General features: G+C 41.6%; 1 protein-coding gene across 5 annotated transcripts in view; it reads left to right on the forward strand.

The window, feature by feature from the left end:
- The window catches only part of larp4b (La ribonucleoprotein 4B), a 108085-nt gene that overhangs the window by 64543 nt on the left and 21187 nt on the right, over positions 1 to 22355 (forward strand). For 4 of the 5 annotated variants that reach the window (XM_069914701.1, XM_069914700.1, XM_069914702.1 and 1 more), the window contains 4 exons: positions 1001 to 1255; positions 1674 to 1719; positions 9411 to 9587; positions 12281 to 12414. In XM_069914701.1, the coding sequence (XP_069770802.1) occupies positions 1001 to 1255; positions 1674 to 1719; positions 9411 to 9587; positions 12281 to 12414 (612 nt within the window). The remainder of the gene's footprint in view (positions 1 to 1000; positions 1256 to 1673; positions 1720 to 9410; positions 9588 to 12280; positions 12415 to 22355) is intronic. The other variant, XM_069914703.1, reaches the window with a different exon arrangement.

Below are 22355 nucleotides of genomic sequence, written 5' to 3' on the forward strand. Positions count from 1 at the left end.
AGAGCTGTCAAAGTCTCCTAGTGGTAGTTTAGCACAACTACAGCTGTCAAATCCCCAGTAGTAAATTCAGTCCAGTCCTCAGTCAAAAAACAAAATAGCTGAGGTCTATATCACATGCAACTCTCAAGCAATTTAAACTGCAACCATACATACCAGCCATTTGACCAACTAGGATGTCCCAAAATGGTGTATATAAATTACTGATTTTTTTATTAAAAAAACATGCCATTTATTGGCTGTGCTAAATCTGCAGTGATTTTTTTTTTAAAAGGTTTACCACAATTTGTTTGACATGTAGCAAATGTTGCTATTTTGGTGAATTTGTAAGCAATATTCAATATACAATTCAATATTTTCATCTAGAGTACCAGATTAACCAACTCTTTCCATACTCACAACCCCACTCGAGGTTGTTGTATAAATACTGGCCTTGAACCTGTAACAGATATGTTTCATTTTTTGAGTCCCAGGCTGCAGATAAATGAGATTCAGCTGAAGGATTTGATTTTGTACATTGCTTTTCGGGAAAGTGTCGAATTTGCCAGGCAGTTGAATTGCTTTAAGTGGAGCCTTGCTCTTCAGCCTCTTCAACTGGTTGCAAGCAAGCTTGATCGAGATGATGGGTGTTGAATTCTGTTATAGCAGGTGATTGTTTCAACCTGTTAACAGTAAATTGTGGAAAAGATTAGTCTAGATCATGCCATTGGTAATCATGTCACAATAGACTGTTCTATCTCTGAAAGGTTGGAAATGGAATGAGAGCCAAAACAAAGCTGGAGTATGGTCGTGTTCTACTACCATCTTCAGTCCTCACCAGACCTGAAGTTTTCTATGATGAACTCTCCTGGTCATCCACCTTCAGTTTTTTTTAGTTTTGGGCAGAAAAATACAATAACTGAGGAAGACTGATTAGTTATTAAATATTCTGCCTTTGGTTATGTGGTCTTAAAAACAAGATCACATATACTAATAAATCATCATACATTGAATTTGTGATCAGGAACCACAGCAAATCTCATCTGCGCCCCACGTTGCCGAATGCTGATCGTGGACCAGGACTCTTAGAGAGCCCAACGATATTTAATTTTCCAACGGATCGCCTGTTGAATGGTGTTCGAAGTCCACAGATGCGACCAGCTGGGCCCAATAGGACACGGATCCATAGCAATGCAGCTTATAATAAGAGAGATTTTGGAATTTCCAGGACTGCGGAGCAAATCAATACCGATTCATCACCCAGCATGGGTCGAGGAAGGTGAGTTTGATTAATGAAAATAAGGGAAGCATAAATATTAAATTGACTCACTGTCTCTGGTTTTAGTCAGAGACACAAAATGCAGATATTCCTGAGCCAGGATTGCTGAAAATCCTGCTCTAGTTAGCCTATCGTGCCACCACCTTTTCACTGTCACCTTGTAATTAGAAGCTGATAATTATTATGCTCCATGCACATTGCAATCTGTATTCATAGCCAAGTAGGGATTGTCGTTGTTTGAATGTTTTGAACCTGACAATGAATCAGTTAAAGAAATCAAACAATGTCACAACTGATTTGCATTGTTATGCAAAGCAAGCCTTAAAAGTAAACCATATTATGAATTGGCATGTTGAAACCTATGGTAGAAACCAGTGTTTTCTCTGAATAATTGTTTTTATGAAATTATTTGTTTCAGGAAGAATTTGTATGGATACAGAAAGAAAAGGGAAGACAAGTTTACGGTATGGGGTTTTTGAAGTTCTTATTCACTGTTGAATTTGTTCGGCAGCATGCCTGTTGATGGTGGTCCAAATTTGCCATCCTGTACCTTGACTGTCCTATTCAACGTGTACAAGCTCATAGAGATGGAAATAATTTGAGACCTTTAATAGTGGTTTGTTTAAAATTTGCTGTGCAAATCCAGTACATTCCAGAAATCTCCCTTCATTCCACATGGTTTTGACTTGTAAGAGTAAAGCTGTGTTAAAATTGAATTTTAAAAGCTGTTATCAGGCAAGTTGTGTTACAATATGAACAGACTCCTTGCAGTTGAATACTTCAATTTGAGCTTGGCGCAAGGAGAGTGAACAAAATGTTTATTAGACTATGGAAATTTGGACCATATCAGAGATGATGGCTTTCCTTCTGACCTTTTTGCTGTTGCTATGTTGTGTAACTGGTAACACTGGACAATTGATGTGCTCAGTAACTGAAGAAACCTCAAGCCTGTGACAAGGGGCTGAAATTGCATTCAACAGATCAGGTAGGGGAAAAAGGACACCAGTGTGGCAGCTTGCATAGATATATTTTCTGATGCCATTTCGTACAATTTGGAAAAAATACATGTATTTGAGCTTGCTGGGCAGTTAACAAATAGCGCCCAGATATTGAATCCAGTTGAGACCAAAGGGTGACCTTGTTTTTGAACCACTACATATTCTTTTCATTCTTTTTATTCTGCTGCATGCAGTAATGTCCAGGCTTGACACGAAAGACTCTTATGGAAAAAAAAAAATCCCTTCACCTCTATTTAATGTGCACCTTGAAAATAGTCTTTGCTAAAACATTTGGCCAGCCTCTTCCAATCTGGTTTTCAGATACAAAAGTGTTAACTACTTTAATCGATGTTTTCACAATGTACTATAAAAGACATAGTAACCCAATTTATTGATGAGGTGAATGTCATTCTACTTGGCACATTCTTTCAAAACATTGTAGAAGGAAAAATCCAATGATAAGACATTATTTAGCTCATTTTCAACATAAGGGCATGACTAAAGTGATATTTTTTCCCCCATAACTTGCAGTATTCCTTTCGCTATTTAAGGAGAGAATATACAATTAATATTCTCTTGTAGTGGGCTGTGCGACAGCGCGGTTAGATGGGCCAAATCATCACCCCAGTCGTCCGACACAAGATGGCGCAGACCCCCCCTTCCCTTCAGAGAAGAAGCCCGCATTTGGGAACACGCGTTGCCCAGGGGACAGTGCCGCTTCCGTGTTGCGTGGTGCTGGACGAGGAGTGACACTGCAGCGTGCTGACTTCCTAAGGCAAGCACGCCCCTCACAGGAAGCACGAGGAATTCAAAATAAAATTTAGTTACTGGTTCACCTTGTGCTGTGTGGACGTCTTTCATTTCAGTAATGCTGCTGTTAGCAAAAGTTACAGTGCTAACCTGATGGTTCCAGCGTCTTTGGAACCCACCTTGAATGTGACAAAATGCAGGATGCTACTACTGTACAGTCGCAACAGCTGTGACCAATGCTGTGGGTATGTATTTACTACCCTTCTGGGCAAATCAGCCCACCAATTGGTTACAACTGGCCAAGTCACAATGGATGCCAAGTTCTGGCACATCGTCAGTGCCCTGGATGCTGCAGTAAAAGTAAGCTCCTTCATGGAAAATCCTCCGGTGGAGTGCAAATATGAACAATTCTGTCGTTTCCTCCTTGATTCCCTGAACTCGTCTGACATGAGCACGCCATCTGAATCTTGAGTATGCAAGGTCTGGGCAATAGGCATGCATGAAATGGTAGACAGACACACAAACTGTTTCTTGTTTGAGGCCCTCTTCCTTTCCAACGGTGCATGTTTCCTCAGCAATATCCAACACCTGGTAGCCAAAGAAGCAGACAGACTTTTCTGCACCCTGCCACAGAGGTCCATACATGTGCAACTGATCTGCGGTGCCAGTTCCGCCCCCCCCCCAAACAGTAGCCACAGCCCAGCTGCAAAGTAACGAGCGATTACTGTTTCTACCACCGCAGATGGGGCAGTAATGCTTGGCGGTGTCCTATGTTTGTACCCCAACGACAAGTTAAGTGTGGCAGTGGAAAATGGACAGGCTGGCTGCTGATGGTGGCCTTGGCAGTTGGCACACATAAAGGCCTACTCTACCTCTGGGACCAGTGAACAGAGGGATTTCCTAGTTGACACAAGCGCAGAGATGAGCCTCATTCAGCTGATGTTTTTCAAACTCAAACACAATCCCAAGGGCCTTCCCCCTACAGGCAGCCAACGGTTCCTTCATTCCAAGTTTTGGCACCCGCCTGGTCACAGTCAATGCTGTGGACATGGTTTTCCACTGGAAGTGTATGACAAGCCCAACTCGGAGCAGATTTCCTCTAGGCAAATGAGCTCCTGCTGAACATGAATAGGTGCCGTTTAGTCAATGTTGCCACATTCCAGTCATACCCCTTCACTCTGCAGCAATGCTTCTTTCTCCTGTTTGGAATTCACACTCTGGACTGTAACGAATATGCCCGCCTACTGGCCAAGTACCCGTCACAACACTAAACCAGCACATGGCATGCAACACCACATCGAGACCTCTGGACCCCCAGTAGGACTAACTCCATCAAGCCAAGACTGAGTTCGCTGCTATAGAGGCGTTGGGTATCGTCTGCCGCTCAAACAGACCCTGGGCGTCCCTGCTGCACGTGGTCCAGAAAAACACTGGCGGTTGTCTCCCGTGTAGCAACTACAGGCGACTCAACGACGCCATCGTCCCAGACAGATATACCATCCTACATGTCAGGATTTCGCTGCGAGGCTCCAGGGCTGTGATGTCCCAGAAAAGGCCTTTATTATACCTTTCGGTCTTTTCGAGTTCCTTCGTATACCTTTCTGTCTAAAGAACGCAGCCCAGACATTTCAACGTCTCATGGAGGTTGGCAGGGACCTCTATTTCATCTTCATCTACCTGGATCACATTCTCATCGCCAGGCTTGACACCAGAACAAAAAGGATGCACTTGACTCGCCTTTTCAACAGATTGCAAGAGTTTGGACTCGCTGTGAACCTGCTTAAGTGCCAGTTCGGTCTGGAAGCTATCGATTTCCTGGGACACCATGTGACCCAAGAGGGGAACACACTGCTGTCGGATAAGGTGAAGCCATTCAACATTTTCCCAGGCTGAGCACAATCAAAGGCCTACAGGAATTCCTAGGGACAGTGAACTTCTACCATTGTTTGTTCCCAGGAGCAGCTCTGGCGACGAGATGGTCCAGTCGACACCCGAAACTGTTGAAGCATTCCAGGCACCAAAGCGGCAGGCGGAGGCCACGTATTTGGCCCATCCAGACTCTTCGTACCCCCAGGCCTCACAATAGACGTATCGGACACAGTCGCGTGGTGCTGGATCAGTGGGTCATTAAACGGTGGCACCCCCTGGCTTTCTTCCACAAACATCTCTGAACACCAGAACTAGAGTACAGCGTGTTCAACCGTGAACTGTTGGTCCTGTACCTGGCTTTTCTGGTACATGTTAGAAGAAAAGGTTTTCATTGCCTACAAAGACCACAAGCCAGGTTTCGGACCCGTGGTTGGCAAGACAACAACAACACTTACATTTGAGTATACAATGGATACTCGCCAAATCAGAGGCAAATCCAACATGGTAGCTGATGTGCTGTCCAGACTGGCCATTGCTGCTACCTCAGGCGGGCTCGATGTTGGTCAACTAGCCAAAGACAAAGCAGAGGATGCAGATGTCCAGGCCTACCGGACTGCCATCACCAGCTTGAAAGTTAGTGATTACTGTCCTTCACCAGGGAGCACGACTTTACTGTGCGACATGTCCACAGGCTTCCCTAGACCCATCCTAACCGCCACCTGGCGACGGTGGGTGTTCGACCAAATATTCAGTCAGTCACATCCTTATGCGGCCCTCAGTCCGCTTGCTGCCTGACAAGTTTGTGTGGCATGGCCTCTGCTGCAATGTAATTCTGTGGGCTAACTTGTTTTTTGACTGCCAACGCACCAAGCAGGCATTCCAAGGCCCCGCTCCAGAGCTTTGACCAGGTGCAGCGCTATTTTGACCATGTGCACGTAGCTATCTTCAGCCCACTACCCATGAACCAAAGTATGCAGTTTTTATTTAGAGGAATCAACAGTTTTACGTGATGGCTGGAAGCGATACCCTGCTCACATGTGACAGAGACGTGCCATAGCTTTCTTACCCACTTGGCTCATACACTTTGGAGTCCCGATCCTCATCACCTTGGACCGGGGAGGCCCAGTTCACGTCCTCACTCTGGGCCAACCACGCCAAGTTCTGCGGCATCCAGTTACACCATACCATGGCCTACCATCCTCAGGCAAAAGACCTCATCAAACGTTTCCACTGGAAGCAGCCCTGAAAGCTTGAGGACAAGGCCCTAATTGGATGGACGAACTCCCATGGGTGCTGTTAGGAATTCACATAGCATGAAAAGACCTACCAGTGTCATCAGCGAGGTGGTGTACAGCTCCCTGCTTACCATCCTAAGGGACATTCACTTCAAACCTCCTGGCCCACGACCCAGTGCTCTAGACGTCCTCTAGTGACTGAGGGAACAAACGGGTAGACATAAATCTGCCACCTTCCGAACACATCTCTCCACTCTGCCACATCCTGGTAAACCTGCAGTCCACCAAATTTGTTTTCATGCGGAAAGGACAGCAAGGGACACCCTTACGATGCCCCTATGAAGGCCTATTCAAGGTGTTGCAGTGCAACAGTGTCATTTTCACCTTGGACATTAGAGGGCAGGAGGATAGGTTTACAATTGACTACCTCAAGACAGCGCATCTGGACAAACCAGCCTACCTGGATCCCCAGGTCAGACACAGAGGCTGTCCGCCCAAAGACAGCATGGTAACTTAATGTGGCAGCGATTCTGGGGGTTGTTGTGGGCCAAGCAACTACGCGGTTAGATGGGCTGAATTGCTGCCCCAGTCGTCCGATACAAGATGGTGCGGGTCCCCTTCAGAGGAGAAGCCCACGGTTGGTGACGCGCGTTTCTCGGAGTGCAGTGGTGCTGGGTGGGGAGTCACACTGTGATGTACTGACGTCACTTCCTCAGGCCAGCGCACCCTTCACAGGAAATGGTGGGCTTCTCAAGTAGCGCAAGGAATTCAAAATAAAGTTCAGTTACTGGTTGACCTTGTGCTGTGTTGTTGTCTCTCATTTCGGTAGTGCTGCCATTTGCGGACACCACACTCATAAAAATAAGTTTAGGTCTTCCTGTTCACTATATTATATACACTACTTGCCAGTTCAAGACAGTTTGTTGCCTATTAAAATACCACATATTTCAATGTGCTTCTCCTTTTAAGTTTTGTCTCATTCCATTAATAGATTGGTAATGGATAATTTTGACCCTTATGTCTAACTTTCCTTTTCTTCAAGATAAGCCTGGGCTCTTTGATAATTTCATTTATTGGCATAAACTTTTGTATATTTTTAAAAAGTATTTGCTTCAACACAGGAAGCTGTCCAGCCTATTTTGCCCAGGTTAGGCAGAAAGAGATTTGGATTAATTGTGCTTTTCAGCTCTTGGCCCATATCCTTTGGCTTATGGCTTCGTGCCCATGTGTTCTTGTGAAACACGAGTTTCTGCCTTCACATTGGGCATCGCTATTGAGATGAATTCCACCCACCATTTAAAAAAACGTTTTCAATTTTGTAAATAAACATGCAGGTGAAAATTTCTTTTGAGGGAAATTAATCTGTCCTGTCAATTTGTCTTGGCACCTCGATTTAATCCCATTTCAGTACCTCCCCCCCCCCCCCCCCCAGGAAAGCTAGTTTTATTTCCTTAAAAACAAATTTGTAGCTTTTCTATCTTTTCAACTTTGTTTTTGAGTTCCCATTGTACTTGAAACAATTAGGATAACTCCCACTCACTTGGAGAGTGCAGTTCTTCATTTCAGCTTTGTTCTATCAGGTCTGATTAAAGGTCAGAGGTATTGTAGCCATTTTTTAATTAAATCAATCTCAATGCTTCATTATCATGTGCCATTAAGTAATTAGGTCCTCTGGTAACTGCATGGAGAATTTTCATGGAAATTAAATTGAGATCAACTTGAATTCTATGAAAACTTTTCTACTTTTAGTTTTTTGTATTAGTCATTTTAAAATTAAATAGGTTGGGTGGTTTAATGGTACTTCATTCCTGATGCTTAACATTTCTTGAGACTAGGTATCGGTGATTAACGTTGAGGCTTTTCTGGTAAGATCAGATTAATATGAACTGAATCATCCAAGCTTTGTCAAAGCATATGTCTTCCTGTGGAAGATGTATGCAGGATTTAACTATACCCTGCCAAAAATTAATTGGATGTGTTTCATGTGTTAAAATCACATCCAAATGAAATGCACCCAGATTAAAGCTGCGCCTCTGGTTCATTTTTAAGATTTTTGAATTTGTGGAATATTCTTGCAATAGTATTCACATTGTATTCTGGGCATTTTTTAAAAGAATCCAGTGCACTTTATTTGAACTTCGTCTCATGAAAACATGGCAGATTCAAAGCACAAAATCAATCCTTTGTGCAATATTTAGGAAAACCATTTTCTCTTGTCTTGGAGAAGATGTCCATTTTCTTCAATTGCCACGGTCTTATTTATTCCATATAGCAACACATTTCATTGTTCCAGCAATAACAAAAGAACATTTAAACTGTCGCTTTGATTGTTCATGGGTTGCACAGTTACTCTTCTGTGCAAGAAAGGGAAAAAAGGAGTCTTTGAGCCTCTGCTAGTCAAAGGTATCACAAGTTCATTCAGCCTCTTTCCTTGTGAGGAGAGATGTTTAATCTGACATCCGCATAAAGAAGCGGAGTTGAAGACAACCCAGATAGTTTTGAGTAAGTTCTTGTCGGAAGATGTTGATGATAAAGAATTTGTAGCTCACCCCTAATTGCTGCTTAGTAGGTGTCTAACAGCATCCTGAACTTTTGTCAGCTGTGATGTGTCAGCAGTATTGATGTGCTGGATTTGGACAAAAATTAACATCGATCAGGAAATTACAAGGGCTTGTATGAAGTCCAGCAGCTGAAGTTTGTTTAGCATCTGCATAATAAATATGAAATTAAGCATTGAGGAATTGGTGAAAATCCTTGAAGCCAAGGGAGGGAAAGACAAAATCATTTTTGTAATAAACGTTTCTGAATACTTCACAATTGGAAAGGTCATTTCTGACCAGAAGGAAGGGAATTGAAGCCAGGATCAAGAACTTTCCATTCAGCCCACCTACTGTTCTCTGGTGCATTTGGTGGGGGTGGGGGGGGGGGGTTGTGGGAGTTGGAGGTTGAGGGTGAAAACTGAATATTCCATATTCTAGTCTCCCTCAGGATGAAGTTCATCTTTGTATCCTTTGAACCTCCTCTTCTTGCTTATTACTTTAGGTGGTGTTGAAGTATCCTATTATCTATATTATCGATCCCCCTCATCACCTTGTACTATCGGGTCATCTTCTGCAAAATTTGGGAGAATTCTTCACACAGTGTGCATGTTGATATGGCAAATAATATCAGTTTACCATATTTTTATTGATCTGACTTTATGATGGTGGTTTCCTTTCTTAGATGGTGTTTGAATGAGGATTGGTTTTAAGTGTCTATTTTAGGAGAAGGTATAATCATTTAAAACTAAATTTTTTTTGGCAGAGATCCCAGACACAGTCCCCTCCTCCACCAAAGCCACCATCACCCAACTTTGAACTAGGATTGTCCAACTTTCCACCTTTGCCTGGAGCTGCTGGTAATCTGAAGACTGAAGAAGTTCTTGAGAACAGGCTAGCTAATGTCAAAATTATTCCGAAAGAGAAGGCACAAATATTACAGGTATTGTAATTGTTTTTCGAACTTTGTATTCAGCTGAATTATCCTATCGTTTAAAAGCAACAACATATTTTAAGTATAGAACTTATCCAAAATAGCTTGCAGAGAGAGGTTGATGATGGGAATTTTAATAAATGTAGATATTATAGAGCCAGGGCTAAGAACTAAATATTAAAATGTTCCAAAAGAATAGAGAAAAGGTAAGGAGATGGGCTGACATTGTTTATCATTGATGACATTGCTTCGAGGGGTTTAAACTGGATATGAAAAGGGATGGGAACCAGAGTCACAGAACAGATGATAGGACTGCATGTAAAGACAGAAATCAAAGGGTTGTAGTTGGTGGAAATGTTCTTGAGTGTATATATTTCAGTGCAAGGAATATTGTAGGAAAGCTTGGAGTGTGGTTGGCACATGGATTTATGACATTAAGGCCATGAGTGAAACTTGGTTGCAAGAGGGTCAGAACTGGCAGCTCAATGTTGCAGGGTTCAGTTGTTTCAGAGTCCATAGAGGTGAGGGGGGAGAAAAGGGGAGGAGTGGCATTGCTCATCAGGGAAAATGTCTCAGAAGTGCTCACAGGATGGAAAAGTTCTGACCACATTAATGGGGTTGTATTATAGACCACCCAATAATCAGAAAATTGGAGGAGCAAATCTGCAGAGAGATAGCAGGCAGCTGCATGAAACAGTTGTAATAGTAGGTGATTTTAACAATTCAAATGTTGACTGGGACTCCCACGCTGTAAAAGGACTGGATGGTTTAGAATTTATCAAATGTATTCAGGAAAGTGTTCTAACCAACTCCTCAGCATTCATCTTCCTATTTATGGAAGGACGTCCAGCATGGTAACAGTCCCGTGAGCCCATACCCCTCTAATACACCAATTCGCCTACAATCCCTGTGTCTTTGAAGGGTGGGACGAAACCAGAGTGCCTGGAGGAAATCACACGAACACGAGGAGAACCTGCAAACACCTCACAGAAAGCACCGGATTAGAAACCAGTTTCCTGGTGCTGTCGTAGCATTGTGCTAACCACAGTCCTAAAAATTTCAGATGATTTTATTGTCATGTAATATATGAAATTTCCTTTAGCCTACCCTAAGGAAGGCAAAGATCACTATTGGCAGAAATTGTCCTGCACCCCTTAGTCAGAAAAAGAAAAGCAGAAGATGTCCCCGCAGAATCTCTGGGTGTCCGTGGATTTGACTCCTATGCTCCTGCAGCCACACAGCCTTTAGTCCAAACAATCAGCATCCAGAGCTCCAGATGCACACCTCTGATGCAATCAGGAAACGACCAGCAACCACCCATGGCACACTCTATCATTTCATTTCCGATACCTGGTATCCCTTCAGCTAACCTCGAGCCAGTCTCCTGTGGTCCGCAGCCTGGTGTGAGTCATTTGACCACAATCTCCAGCAGCCCAGAGCCTGCATGGGCTCTTTGCCTCAAATTGCCAACAGCCCACTGCCTGTGTGTTCTTCAGCCTCAAAGCCTCTCACTGGTTTGTCACAGTGGTCACCATCCCGTGGGTCACCTCCTCTTCCACTCTTTTTCAAACAGGGGGCGATCTCCCCATTTTCTAGTACCCTATGCCATTCTTCTTTTTCCCTTCAGTCTGTAACCCCTCATGGCCACTGCGAATTATAGGTACCACCGTCTTGGGCCCACACTCTGTGCTCACGTGATTTTAAAGTAAACCACCGTTGGCTCTTTAAGCCTTGTACAGAGCCAACGCAAGTCAGACTAGACACTTGGACCACATGGGGTAGCCCTGCGTCTCTGCTTTCTACAGGTCTGCACCAGCAGCAGTGCTGCCATTTAAAGAAAAAAGATAATCTGAGATGCTGCCAAGGCTTTCAGATTTCAGGTTTATTTCTTTATTGTTAAGGGTGCATAGATGACATCACATACAACCCTGAGATCAAAAGAAAATGGACTTCAGGGGATATTTGAGAATCAAAATGCTAAGTAGGGAGTTTTAAAAGACATTGTAGCTGAATTGCATCAGCTGTTGTATGGATCCGTGGGCAAGAAAGTTTGGCAATGTTGGGAAAACGTGTGTATTGGGATGACTCGGGTCTGGAATAAACGGAGGATAGATTATTCAGCAAGAAAGGAAAGACTGCAGCTTATGAAAAGTTAATTAGGAAAACAAAGCTTTGAAGATTTGGATCATGGAATTGTTGGACATTGCAAAGTGAGAATAAGGTTTGTCATAGCAAACTTTCTTTGAAGATTTGCAGCTTCCCTGGGGAACAGTGTTAGTGAATGAGTCTAGAGCATGAAGGTGTTTTTAAAGGAAAAAGGAAAGAATTTTGGTATTCCAAAGACGGATGAGGAATTTGAATTCATGGTTTGGTGCACAGATTCTTCCTCAACATTCTTCATCTTGTAGAAAATGCAAAAGCAAGGTACTGCCAGTTCTTTGCATTTGAGAAAAATTGTTTTCCTCAGCTTTGCCCAATATTTATTTTTTAACCAATATTATTAAAACAAATAATCAAAAATAGGTTTGGTACCTGTTCATTGAGGTGACTATATTTCAAAATTATTTGGATTCCCACTGTATTTTGAGAGCTGCTGCGAAAATGGCAGCATAAAGTTGGGTTGTATTGTTGCTTGATTGTTAAGTTGTCTTGATATTTCTTGAAATAAGTTATTTTGAGCTAAATTATAATTTTCTTTTAAGCGTATAAATGTGGATGCAAGTACTAACACTATACCATCGGGAATACCACGAGAGACGTTACCATCCATATCCCCAACTCCACTACCAGCAAGTTCCGAGGCTTCCCCTTCACCACCTCATTCACCAGAAATCAAGTAAGTTAATTTCTCTCATTGTTGGATTTGATAATTAAGAATCTTTATGTACCTGCCTGTGAAAGACTTGGTTAAATATACTTCAGCAATAATCAGTGAAGCTAAATTACTATGGTTGATGGCATATAAGATTTTTTTTTCTCCCCCAAAAAAAGCTGAAAAAATCCCCCAGCTCTTCTGCAAAATTGAAATTAGGGTGATTGTGGTGAGTCATCATTGCTCTGTGGCTCACTAGCATCACCACCATCTATTGTTGGGGGCTGATGGCGGGCTGTCGGAGCAGGGCAGCGGGATCAGCGTGGGTACCGACAAAAGGCCGCTGGGAGAGAGCGAGACCAGCGCAGGTAACAACAGCGGGCTGCTGGGAGAGAACGGGACTGGTGCAGATAGCAACAGCGGGCCAGCATTATTACTGTAGCAACTGGTACATATTCCAATAACATTAAATGCTTACCCGTAAATACCCTAAAAAAATTTCTTAATATTCATTGCTGATAGGGGTGGTGGGAGGTTCTTTTATGGCATCAAATACAGTAATTAAAATGATCATAGCTATCTCTTGTAAAGTTAGACAAGTACAATAAAAAGTTGGTTTGTGCATTAAAACAGTGAATGTTGGATATTGGGTATCTGTACAAATTTTTTCTGAAAGAAGCCAGCTGATTGGTGGTTACTCACCGAAGTAAATGTGTTCCATGATGTGACAGTTGCCTGAACTTTTTTTTACTATCGATTAGTGATTCTCAAACCCGCAGCAATGTCAACAAGAAGCTATGCAGAATCAGGTTGATGATTAAAAGGCCTAGAGATACATTCTCATTTATGCCAATTTTTGGAAAATGTAGCAAATGTTAGCTGTGTTCAACTTGGTGTTGAAAGGGTAGCAACTCATATTATCCAAAATGGTCGGTACGAGGCCTATTTTGGATAATGATAATGATATTTTAGGATAACTGGTAATTTAAAAAAAAAGTTGCCCAGTGGCAACAGCAAATCACTTGTAACAATGTTTAAATAATGACAAACAACAAGGGAAGGCTTTTAAGGCATGAAATGTTTAATTCTCAGCAAAAAAAACACGGAACAAAATAAAATAAATCCAACATCAAAAACTTGAATTACTATCCAGGTTTTTCCAAATTTCGAAAAAATTTTTTCACTTGTGACGTTAGTTCGGCTTCAAAAAAATTTTGGATATCCAAATATTACGGATTGTTTTGGATATCTTAATTTATCCAAAATGAGGATTTTTCATTTTTCTGAAATCCTCAATTATCCAAAAACAAAAATTTGCAGCTGGACTTTCAGCTCCAAAAAAATTTCTGAGAACTGGGGATTTTGGATAATTGGGGTTGTATTGTACATTATTAACTGCTTTTTTAAAAAATCTTCCTGATTATTTATCTTTATTGATTATTTATTCTTTGCTATTTTCTCCAACATGATTAATGTTGAATTCTCAGTTGGAAAAGGCAGTCAAGAATATTGTGGTGTTCATGTGTGGGTTATCTTCATCAATCCTTTAACTCAGCAGTGCTGTTTTTTGAAAATAGGATGCCACAAAAGTGATAGAAACCCAAACTCCCCACCTCATCTTTTTGTTGTACTTGTTAAATGCACTGTAAATGCGTCAACTGTGATTGAATTAGTATTATTCTTTAGGCAGGTGGTTGAGAGTTCAAGGATGAAAATCATTATCTTATTCTTGCAGGCAGGTTTGCAGGAGCTTTTGGGGATGATTTCAACCAGTTTGGCAGGGAGATGGGATCAAGAGTGTTGGGACAAATAATGGAACGTTAAGACTGAGTTTGGACCAGAAGTGGATGAGGCAGTTGGGTTAAAATTTGTTTGCTTTATCGTGAAAAGTGTGAAGCATAAAAGGCGATGAATTTCGAGCACAAACCAGCACGTAGAATTATAATGTCTTGGCCATTACATAGACTTTGCTGTCTCAAGTTCAGGAATTTGTTCAGTGTGTCCAAGAATTCCTGAAAAAGAAACTGGACAGGCAAAGAAGAGGAGGGGCCACACTGGATCTAGCACTGAGCAATAAACCTGGTCAGGTGGCAAATCTTTGTGGTGAGCTTTTTGGAAATGGTCATGGATAAGGATACGAGCAGACTACAGGGGAGAGTATTTAATGAGAGTGGGCTAATTACCATGGTGTTTGGCAGGAACTTGGAAGTGTTGATTGAGGACAATCTGCACAATAGAAATGTGGAGATTGTTTAGGGGCAACTTGCAAGGGTTCAGAAACAAGTTTGTCCTGCTGAGATTGGGAAAGATGGGAAGGTAAAAGAAAAATAGTTGACAAGTAACTTGGAACATGAAGGCAAGAGGAAGAAGGAAGCTGACTTAAGGTTTAGGAAACAAAAGTGGGACAGTGCTCATAAAATTGTACGGTAGCCAGCAAGGGAATTTGAGCTAAGAAGCATGTGAAGGTCTTAGCAAGTAGAGTTCAGAAAACTTCAAAGTATTCTCAATGCGCATGAAGAACAAGAGGGAGTGATTGGAGTGAGGGTACAACTGTTTAGGGATAAATATTTCTGGAAGGTAGGTGAGATCTTTAATGAATACAGGTTGTACCCCTTTAATCCAGCAACTCTGGGACCTGGCCATTGCCAGAGCACAGAAAATGCCAGAAAACAGAAATTGACCCCAAAAGGGTAATACTAATAGCTGAACATTTGGCATTTTTCTTGTTCCTTCCAAAAGTGCTTTATTATGTTCCATGCTTTAGAATAATTTTGTTGTCTTTTTCCAGTGAGGCTTTATTTGTCAGCCAGCTGGTATTCACTTGAGCCAGATGTGCAGCTTGGCAGATGTTAGGAATTGTACTGGAAGAACTTAAATGATTAGAAACCATCTGTGGGAAGATCTGACAAATTGATTTGGCTATAGATTTTTGGAAAATGCCTAATGGTTGAGTAGTTTTCCAGGTTAGGAATGTTTCCAGAATTCTTTGCAACTTTAGGAATGTCAGCATTCCAGGTGAAGCCAACATTTATTCCCTATTTTCAAAATGTGGTGAATAACCTTGAATCACCTCAGTCCTTCGACTGAAGATATTCCTATAACATTGTGACGTAAAAATCAATCCAGGCATGTGATATTTCATCCCTTTCTTTTTAGTAAGGACATGGCAGGTGCAATCTTGGTCTCTACTTTCCCATTCTTTTCCCATGCCTATCGGCCTGCTAATCTCCATCCTGAACATTTCATATTTCACATCCACAACTGTCGAAGGGAGAGAATTTCAAGGAGTCTCAATCCCCTGAGAAAAAATTCCTCACCATCTCTTGTTCAAATTCTGAAGCCATGCCCTCTTATCAACATCTTTGCCCTTAACAGAATCTTGTGTTTCAATAAGATTGTCTTGTTCTAAACTTCAATGAATATGTTGAACTTCTGCTATACCAGTTGAGTTAATCTCCTCCTCCATTGGAGGCACAGCCTCCAATGCAAGTATACCCTTAAAGATAGAGAGCAAAACTAAGCAGTTCTTGATGCCATCATACAAACACAGGAAAGTTGCATCTTAACTTCCCTGCTTTTGTACTTAATATTCTTTGTGATTAAATTCTGATTTTCCATTAGCCTCCATTATTACCTGCTATACGACATGTCACCCCTTGGTTTTGTGCATTGATAACCTGGATCTTTTCAGTAACTTTGGTTTTTCATTTAGTCTTGCAGAGTAGATAACTTTGTGTTATGTTCCACTTGCTGACTTCTACCCCACTCAAAACTATTTACACCACTTCTCAGTCAGTGCCCTCTTAACAACATGTTACCACAATTTTTGTACCATTCGCACGTTGGCTACAGTGCACACAGCCTTTCATCAAGGCACTTAAGGAATCTAAAACAAGCAGGAAAAGCAAGGAATTGAGAGGAGTACGTGGGATGAAGGACAATTTCAAGGCATTTTAATGTATATTAAGAGGTTACTAGGGAAATGGTAGGTCCACTCAAGGACACAGGAGGGTATCTATGCCTGGCAAATCAATATTCACGTGGGGAAAGATGGTGAGTTCAGGTAGAAGAATGTGGATATTCTGGAATTTGTTAATCTTGTAGTGGTGAGGGTGTTAAGGTGGATCAATCCCCAGGACTGGATAGCATCCATCACAGCTTTGTATCTTATCAAGCCACAAAGATTTCAGAAGACTAGAGAGTAGCCAAAGTTGATGTGTAAGAGGGATAAAGTAGTCATACATTAGTAGGGAATTTTTTTAAAGATTGTTAGGTACATGATTTGCTTACATTTGGAAAAGCGTGATCATCTGGGAAAGTCAGCATTTGCTTTTCACAGACAACAATCTCCTAAATTTATGCTTTGAGGAAGTGGAAGAGATGATTGAAGGTAGGGCATTGGGACTTCAGATGAACCATTTGATAAGATCCTCCCTCATGGTAGGTTGGTCCATATGATAAAGTCATTATGTCACCAGATGTGTTGTATACAAATTTGGCTTGGATATAGAAAATTGTATCTAATGGTAAGGTGTTTCTCTGACTTGAGGTGTGTGACCAGTAAGGATTCAGGCCTGAAATGGCAGTAATACATCTCGACCAGCAGTGTTTTGCAAATATCAGTGTTGGGATCTTTGTATGAATGATTTCTGTGACAGGTTTGCAGCTGACACAAAAATTGGCTGAGTTGTTGATGATGAGGAAGATTATTAAAGGTTACAGCAAAAGATACAGTGAAACCCCATTATAACGTGATCGTTGGGGACCATAAAATCTCAGCGATTAAAAGTGAAGTCGCGCTAAATAGCGGGCTTGAGGGGTTTCAGAGTCGAGGAGACCAGCGGACTGTTGCAAAGCACCCCCCCCCCCCCCCTTCCCTTGTTGAGATGAAGCAGAGGAAACAACCCTAAGGAAGGTGAATGCAGTGGCAGACCAGTGAGGAGCTCTGCGGCTGAATAGCGCGCACAGGCTGCTGGCGACTTGAAGTCAAAGGACTTGCAACAGGCTGTGTGCTGCAGGGGACTTGGCTCATAAGAACCAGGCATTGGTATCAGCATTTGAGAAGATGCTGAGGGAAAGGAGTGCCCTGGGCACTGAAGGTTTCCTCATTGTGTTGAGAGTTAGATCTGGGGTTAAGTAGTCGATGTTTTGAGCTGAACTGGAGGCTTGTGCTGCTGCAGGGGTGAATCCATTGACACTCGGTGACTCTCGGGAACTCTATTTTGCTTCTCTTTCTCTGACTGAAAGGGGTGCTGGGCAATGCTAATACTAATAGCAGATCTTTTTCTTCAATTTCAAGTTTATTATTGCCTGATTGTACAAGTATAACCAGACGAAAGTGTTTTCTGGTCATTGGTGCAAAAAACACACAATGAGTATCTTTGGCTTGGCTTCGCGGACGAAGATTTATGGAGGGGTATTGTCCACGTCAGCTGCAGGCTCATTGGTGGCTGACAAGTCTGATGCGGGACAGGCAGACGCGGTTGCAGGGGAAAATTTGTTGGTTGGTGTTGGGTTTTTCCTCTTTTGTCTTTTGTCAGTGAGGTGGGCTCTGCGGTCTTCTTCGAAGGAGGTTGCTGCCCGCCGAACTGTGAGGCGCCAAGATGCACGGTTTGAGGCGATATCGGCCCACTGGCGGTGGTCAATGCGGCAGACACCAAGAGATTTCTTTAGGCAGTCCTTGTACCTCTTCTTTGGTGCACCTCTGACGCGATGGCCAGTGGAGATATATATATATATATTATATATATATTATATATATATATTTAAAAATAAATATTGTTTAATAAATTGTGGAGTCTTGGAGGGTTAGTATGAGTAGTTCATTCAGTCTTTCAGCAGGGTCTCACTGTTCATGGGAGGAAGCTCAACCTGGTCGTTCTGGCTCTGATACTCCTGTATCTCTTTCCTTACAGGAGTAGCTAAAAGATGCAGGCTAGTGAGTGGTAGGGGTTCTCAAAGATTTTGCACCCCCTCTTCAAATGGCAATCTCGGTGGATCACGTCAATGAGGGTGGGAAGGGGACACCAGTGCTGCTGCTCTTATGGTCCTGTAGATTAACTTCCAAGTCAATTCTCGACAGAAATCATCCCTCACTGTGGTGCTGCCCGCTAGTTCGCTCTCCGTGGAGCTGTTGAAAGATGGTGTCCAGCAGCCTTGACTGCCTCAGACTTTCAGGATCTGCTGTTGTGGCTTCCTAACACACGAGGAGATTTTGTGTCCAAGATGCGTTACTACTTAAGTGGACTCCAAGGAACTTGGTACTCTCCACTCTTTACTAGAGTTGTTGACATGTGGTCATTCCTGGTCCTCCTGAAGTCCATGATCATCTTCGTCTTATCCAAGTTGAGATTCAGGTTGTTATTCTTGCACATATCATGAAATATTCCACTTTTCTGTAGTGTGATTTCTCTTTGTTACTGATGAGGCCAACTACTGTTGGCTTCTTCAAACCAGATGACTCGAGTTCGATCTGGTGTGGCAGTTATGGGTCATTAGCGTGAACAGGTGCTGCAGTGTTCAGCATTGATGGGCAGGCCATCTCTCTAAATTGCCTTTGATTTTTTTTTCAACAATAAGGGGTATAGTTGAGATTGTATAAGTTAGCCAAATCTCTATCTGTTGTTATCCCTAGGTATTTAAAACTACCTGATTGCTACCTGAAGTGGCTCCCGCATGTTTATATTTTTCAAAGCCTGAATCAGTCAGGGCATAATCCTACTTTTTCCAAATTTACCTTGTATCTAGAAATTAGGCCCTAATCCAGGATGTCCTGCAATTTGGGCAATGACTCAGCTGGTTTCAAGTATAATAGCACCATTGTCTGCGAGTAGGTTTATTTTATGTTCAGCTTGGCCCACCTTGAATCCCCTTATGTGTGGGTCCTTCCCAATATATTCTGCTAATAATTCAATAGCTGATACAAACAACTCTGGAGACAGTGGACAACCTTGTCTGCTACACCTACTTAAGGGGAATGTTGATGAAATTTAGCCATTTGTTATAATCCTTGCTTGTCGTTTAGAATATAATGTTTTTACCCAATTAATATGTTTGTTCCAGTCCAAATTTTTCCATTACTTGAAATAGATATGCCCATTCCAATCTATCGTTAGGCCTTTTCTGCATACAGAGATACTGCTATACTGGGATCGTCTCTGAATTATGCCAGATGTATTATATTCATTAATTTTTCCAAGTTGTCAGCAAAATGTCTTTTTTTTAATATAAAACCTGCTTGGTCCAGATTTATTAATTTTGGGAGATATTGGCCCAATCTCTCAGCCAGAGGTTTGGCTATTATCTTGTCATCTGTATTTAGTAGTGAATGGGTCTATAAGAAGCAGGTTTTAATGGATCTTTATTCTTGGGTAGCATCACAATTATTGCTGTTGAAACGGTGTCCAGGATAGTTTTTGCCTCTGTCGCTTGATTAACCACATCCATCATGAGTGGCATCAACAGATCTTTCCATTTTTGCTAAAATTCAGGTGGGAAACTGTCTCTGGGTAGCACTCCCAAAGCTTTTTCAATTTCCTCCCAAGTGTTCCAAGGACCCTTTGGCTCAATCTTGGAAGCTCACTTCCATTCAGAAAGTCCTCTATCTTTGTGTTTGATCCTGTGGTGATTCTGATTTGTAAAGTTCTGTGTAGAATTGTTTAAAAGAATTGTTAATTATTTTTGGATCACGAGATATCATATGACTCCAGTTGAACAGTGCTGATCTTCCGAGGTTTCCTTTGTCTTTAGCTGCCAAGATAAAAACTTGTGTGCTCTTTCTCACAATTCGTAATATTTTTGCTTCAGTCTCATTGTCTCTTTCCATTTTGTATGTTTGTATTGTATTTAAGTTTTTTTATTTATTCAAGTTTGGTATTTATCCTTTGAGCCGGATTTTTGATATTCTTTCTCTAATGCCGTAATTTCTTTCTCAAGATTGTTAATTTCCACCATATGTTTATTGTTGACATTTTTAGTGTAAGATATCTGCCCCCTCAAGTAGGCCTTTAGCGTGTCCCATATCAGGAAGCTGTTGTTAGTAGATGGGCAGTTAGTTTTGCAAAATATGTTAATTTGTTCCCTTATAAACGTACAGAAGTCTTCTCTGTTCAACAACATAGAATTTAGTCACCATCGATACATTGATGCCTGTTTTTCCAGCATCATTATCATCAGTGCCGAAGATGCATGGTCTGATGATCTATCCAAATACTCCAATTTGACATCCTGCATTCCAACTGTGACGACAGTAGGAAATAGTCAATTCTGGTGAAAGAATCGTGGGGTTTTGAGTAAAAGGAGTAGTCTCTAGCTTGGGGGTATAACTGCCTCTGGGTATCTATTAGGTTTAGACCCTTCATATGTGCTAGTGTGGCTTTTGACACCTTGGTTTTTTTTCACTGTCTGTGTGGATTTGTCCAATATAGCATCTAAACAAAACTTGAAATCTCCTCCAATTAAAACATTGTTTTGTCCTCCAACTATTTTAAGAAAAACCCTTTGTATAAATGCCTCATTATCTGTGTTTGGTACATTAAAGGTTCGTAAGTGCCCAAGCCTCTGAGTAGACCTGACAGTCCTATTATATATTGTCCATTTGGATCCGTTACTACCTCCTTCACCACCACTGGAACATATTTATTAAAATGGCTACCCCCCTCCTTTCCTTGGAAGACGATATTATCCCACTCAATCTCTTTTTAGTGTGGTATGCTCATACTTTGTGAGATGTTTCCTGTACGAACACTATATCTGCCCATAATTCGTTGAGGTGTACCAAAACTGGCTTTCTTTTTATATTTCTGTTCAATCCATTTATATCCATTTACAAATTGTAATGTTTTATTCATTGATGTCTGTTTATGCTCACCTGTCTCGGAAGCCGACGTGTTCTTCTACAGCTGTGTGCATGGCTCACTTCAAGTATTTCTTTCCTTTGCACTGGCAATCCCGCTGAAACAAAAAAGAAAAGACAGGAAAATAAACGAATTCCCTCTTGATATATATATACTAAATTTTCTCCCTTTAATTTGGCACCAGTCGCTAACCCCTCCACCTGCCGCTATCATTGAAGCTTTTAACCTATTCGGTTCTCTTTTCCACTTCTCATTGTATATATTTACATTATTTATACCAACTGTCCTTGTGTCCTATTATTACAACCCTTAAATTATGTGCTGTATTGCTTTGTTATCCATCTTTTCATTATACAAAACTGTCAAGAGAAAGGATATCTCATTATTTTTCTTCTCCCTTATTCTCTTTGTCCCTTAGTCTATTTTCCTTGCTCTTCCATCTCCCCTTCAGGTCTTCTGTTCACTTGCTGTGCCAGTTCCATTGCCTCTTGGAGATCTTTTAAATATTTTCTTTCACTCTCCAGCATGTCACTGGGTACAATCGGCCACATCCAATTTTTTTGTACACAGAGTTCTTTTAATGGCATCAAATTCTTTCCTCTTAGGAGGGCATCTTTTGTTCAAAATTGCGTTGCCTCTATCTATGGCAGTTCTGTTCATTACCTTTTCAAGAGTGGAGCGATTTTTTTTTTCAATAAAGTTCTTTTACTTGAGAGCCACACTTGCTACAAAATTAATGATTCCTAATCAGTGATGTAATTTGCAGATAAACCTGTGTACATAAAACAGTCTACTTGCTTAATAAGCTGGTTTTGCTATTTCTTTTTTTTTTAAACAGGAAAAATGTGTCAAAGTTGGTAGGAAAAGGAAAACTTGGCTAACAGAATAGGTGAGGCAACAAGTCAAAACAAAGACGGAAGCATATATTAGTTAAAGGAAGCAGGAAGGGCTCATGTGAAGTATATGGTAGCCAGGAAGGACTTGAGAGTTTGAAGGGGTCATGAGAAGGCCTTGGCGTGCAGCATTAAAGAGAACCTCAAGGTGTTCTATGCATATGGGAAGAACAAAAGGATGATGAGAATGAAGGTGGGGGCGATAAAGGAGGCAGCC

This window comes from Narcine bancroftii, chromosome 1 (genome assembly GCF_036971445.1).
Source record: "Narcine bancroftii isolate sNarBan1 chromosome 1, sNarBan1.hap1, whole genome shotgun sequence".
In the NCBI taxonomy this organism is placed as follows: Eukaryota; Metazoa; Chordata; class Chondrichthyes; order Torpediniformes; family Narcinidae; genus Narcine; species Narcine bancroftii.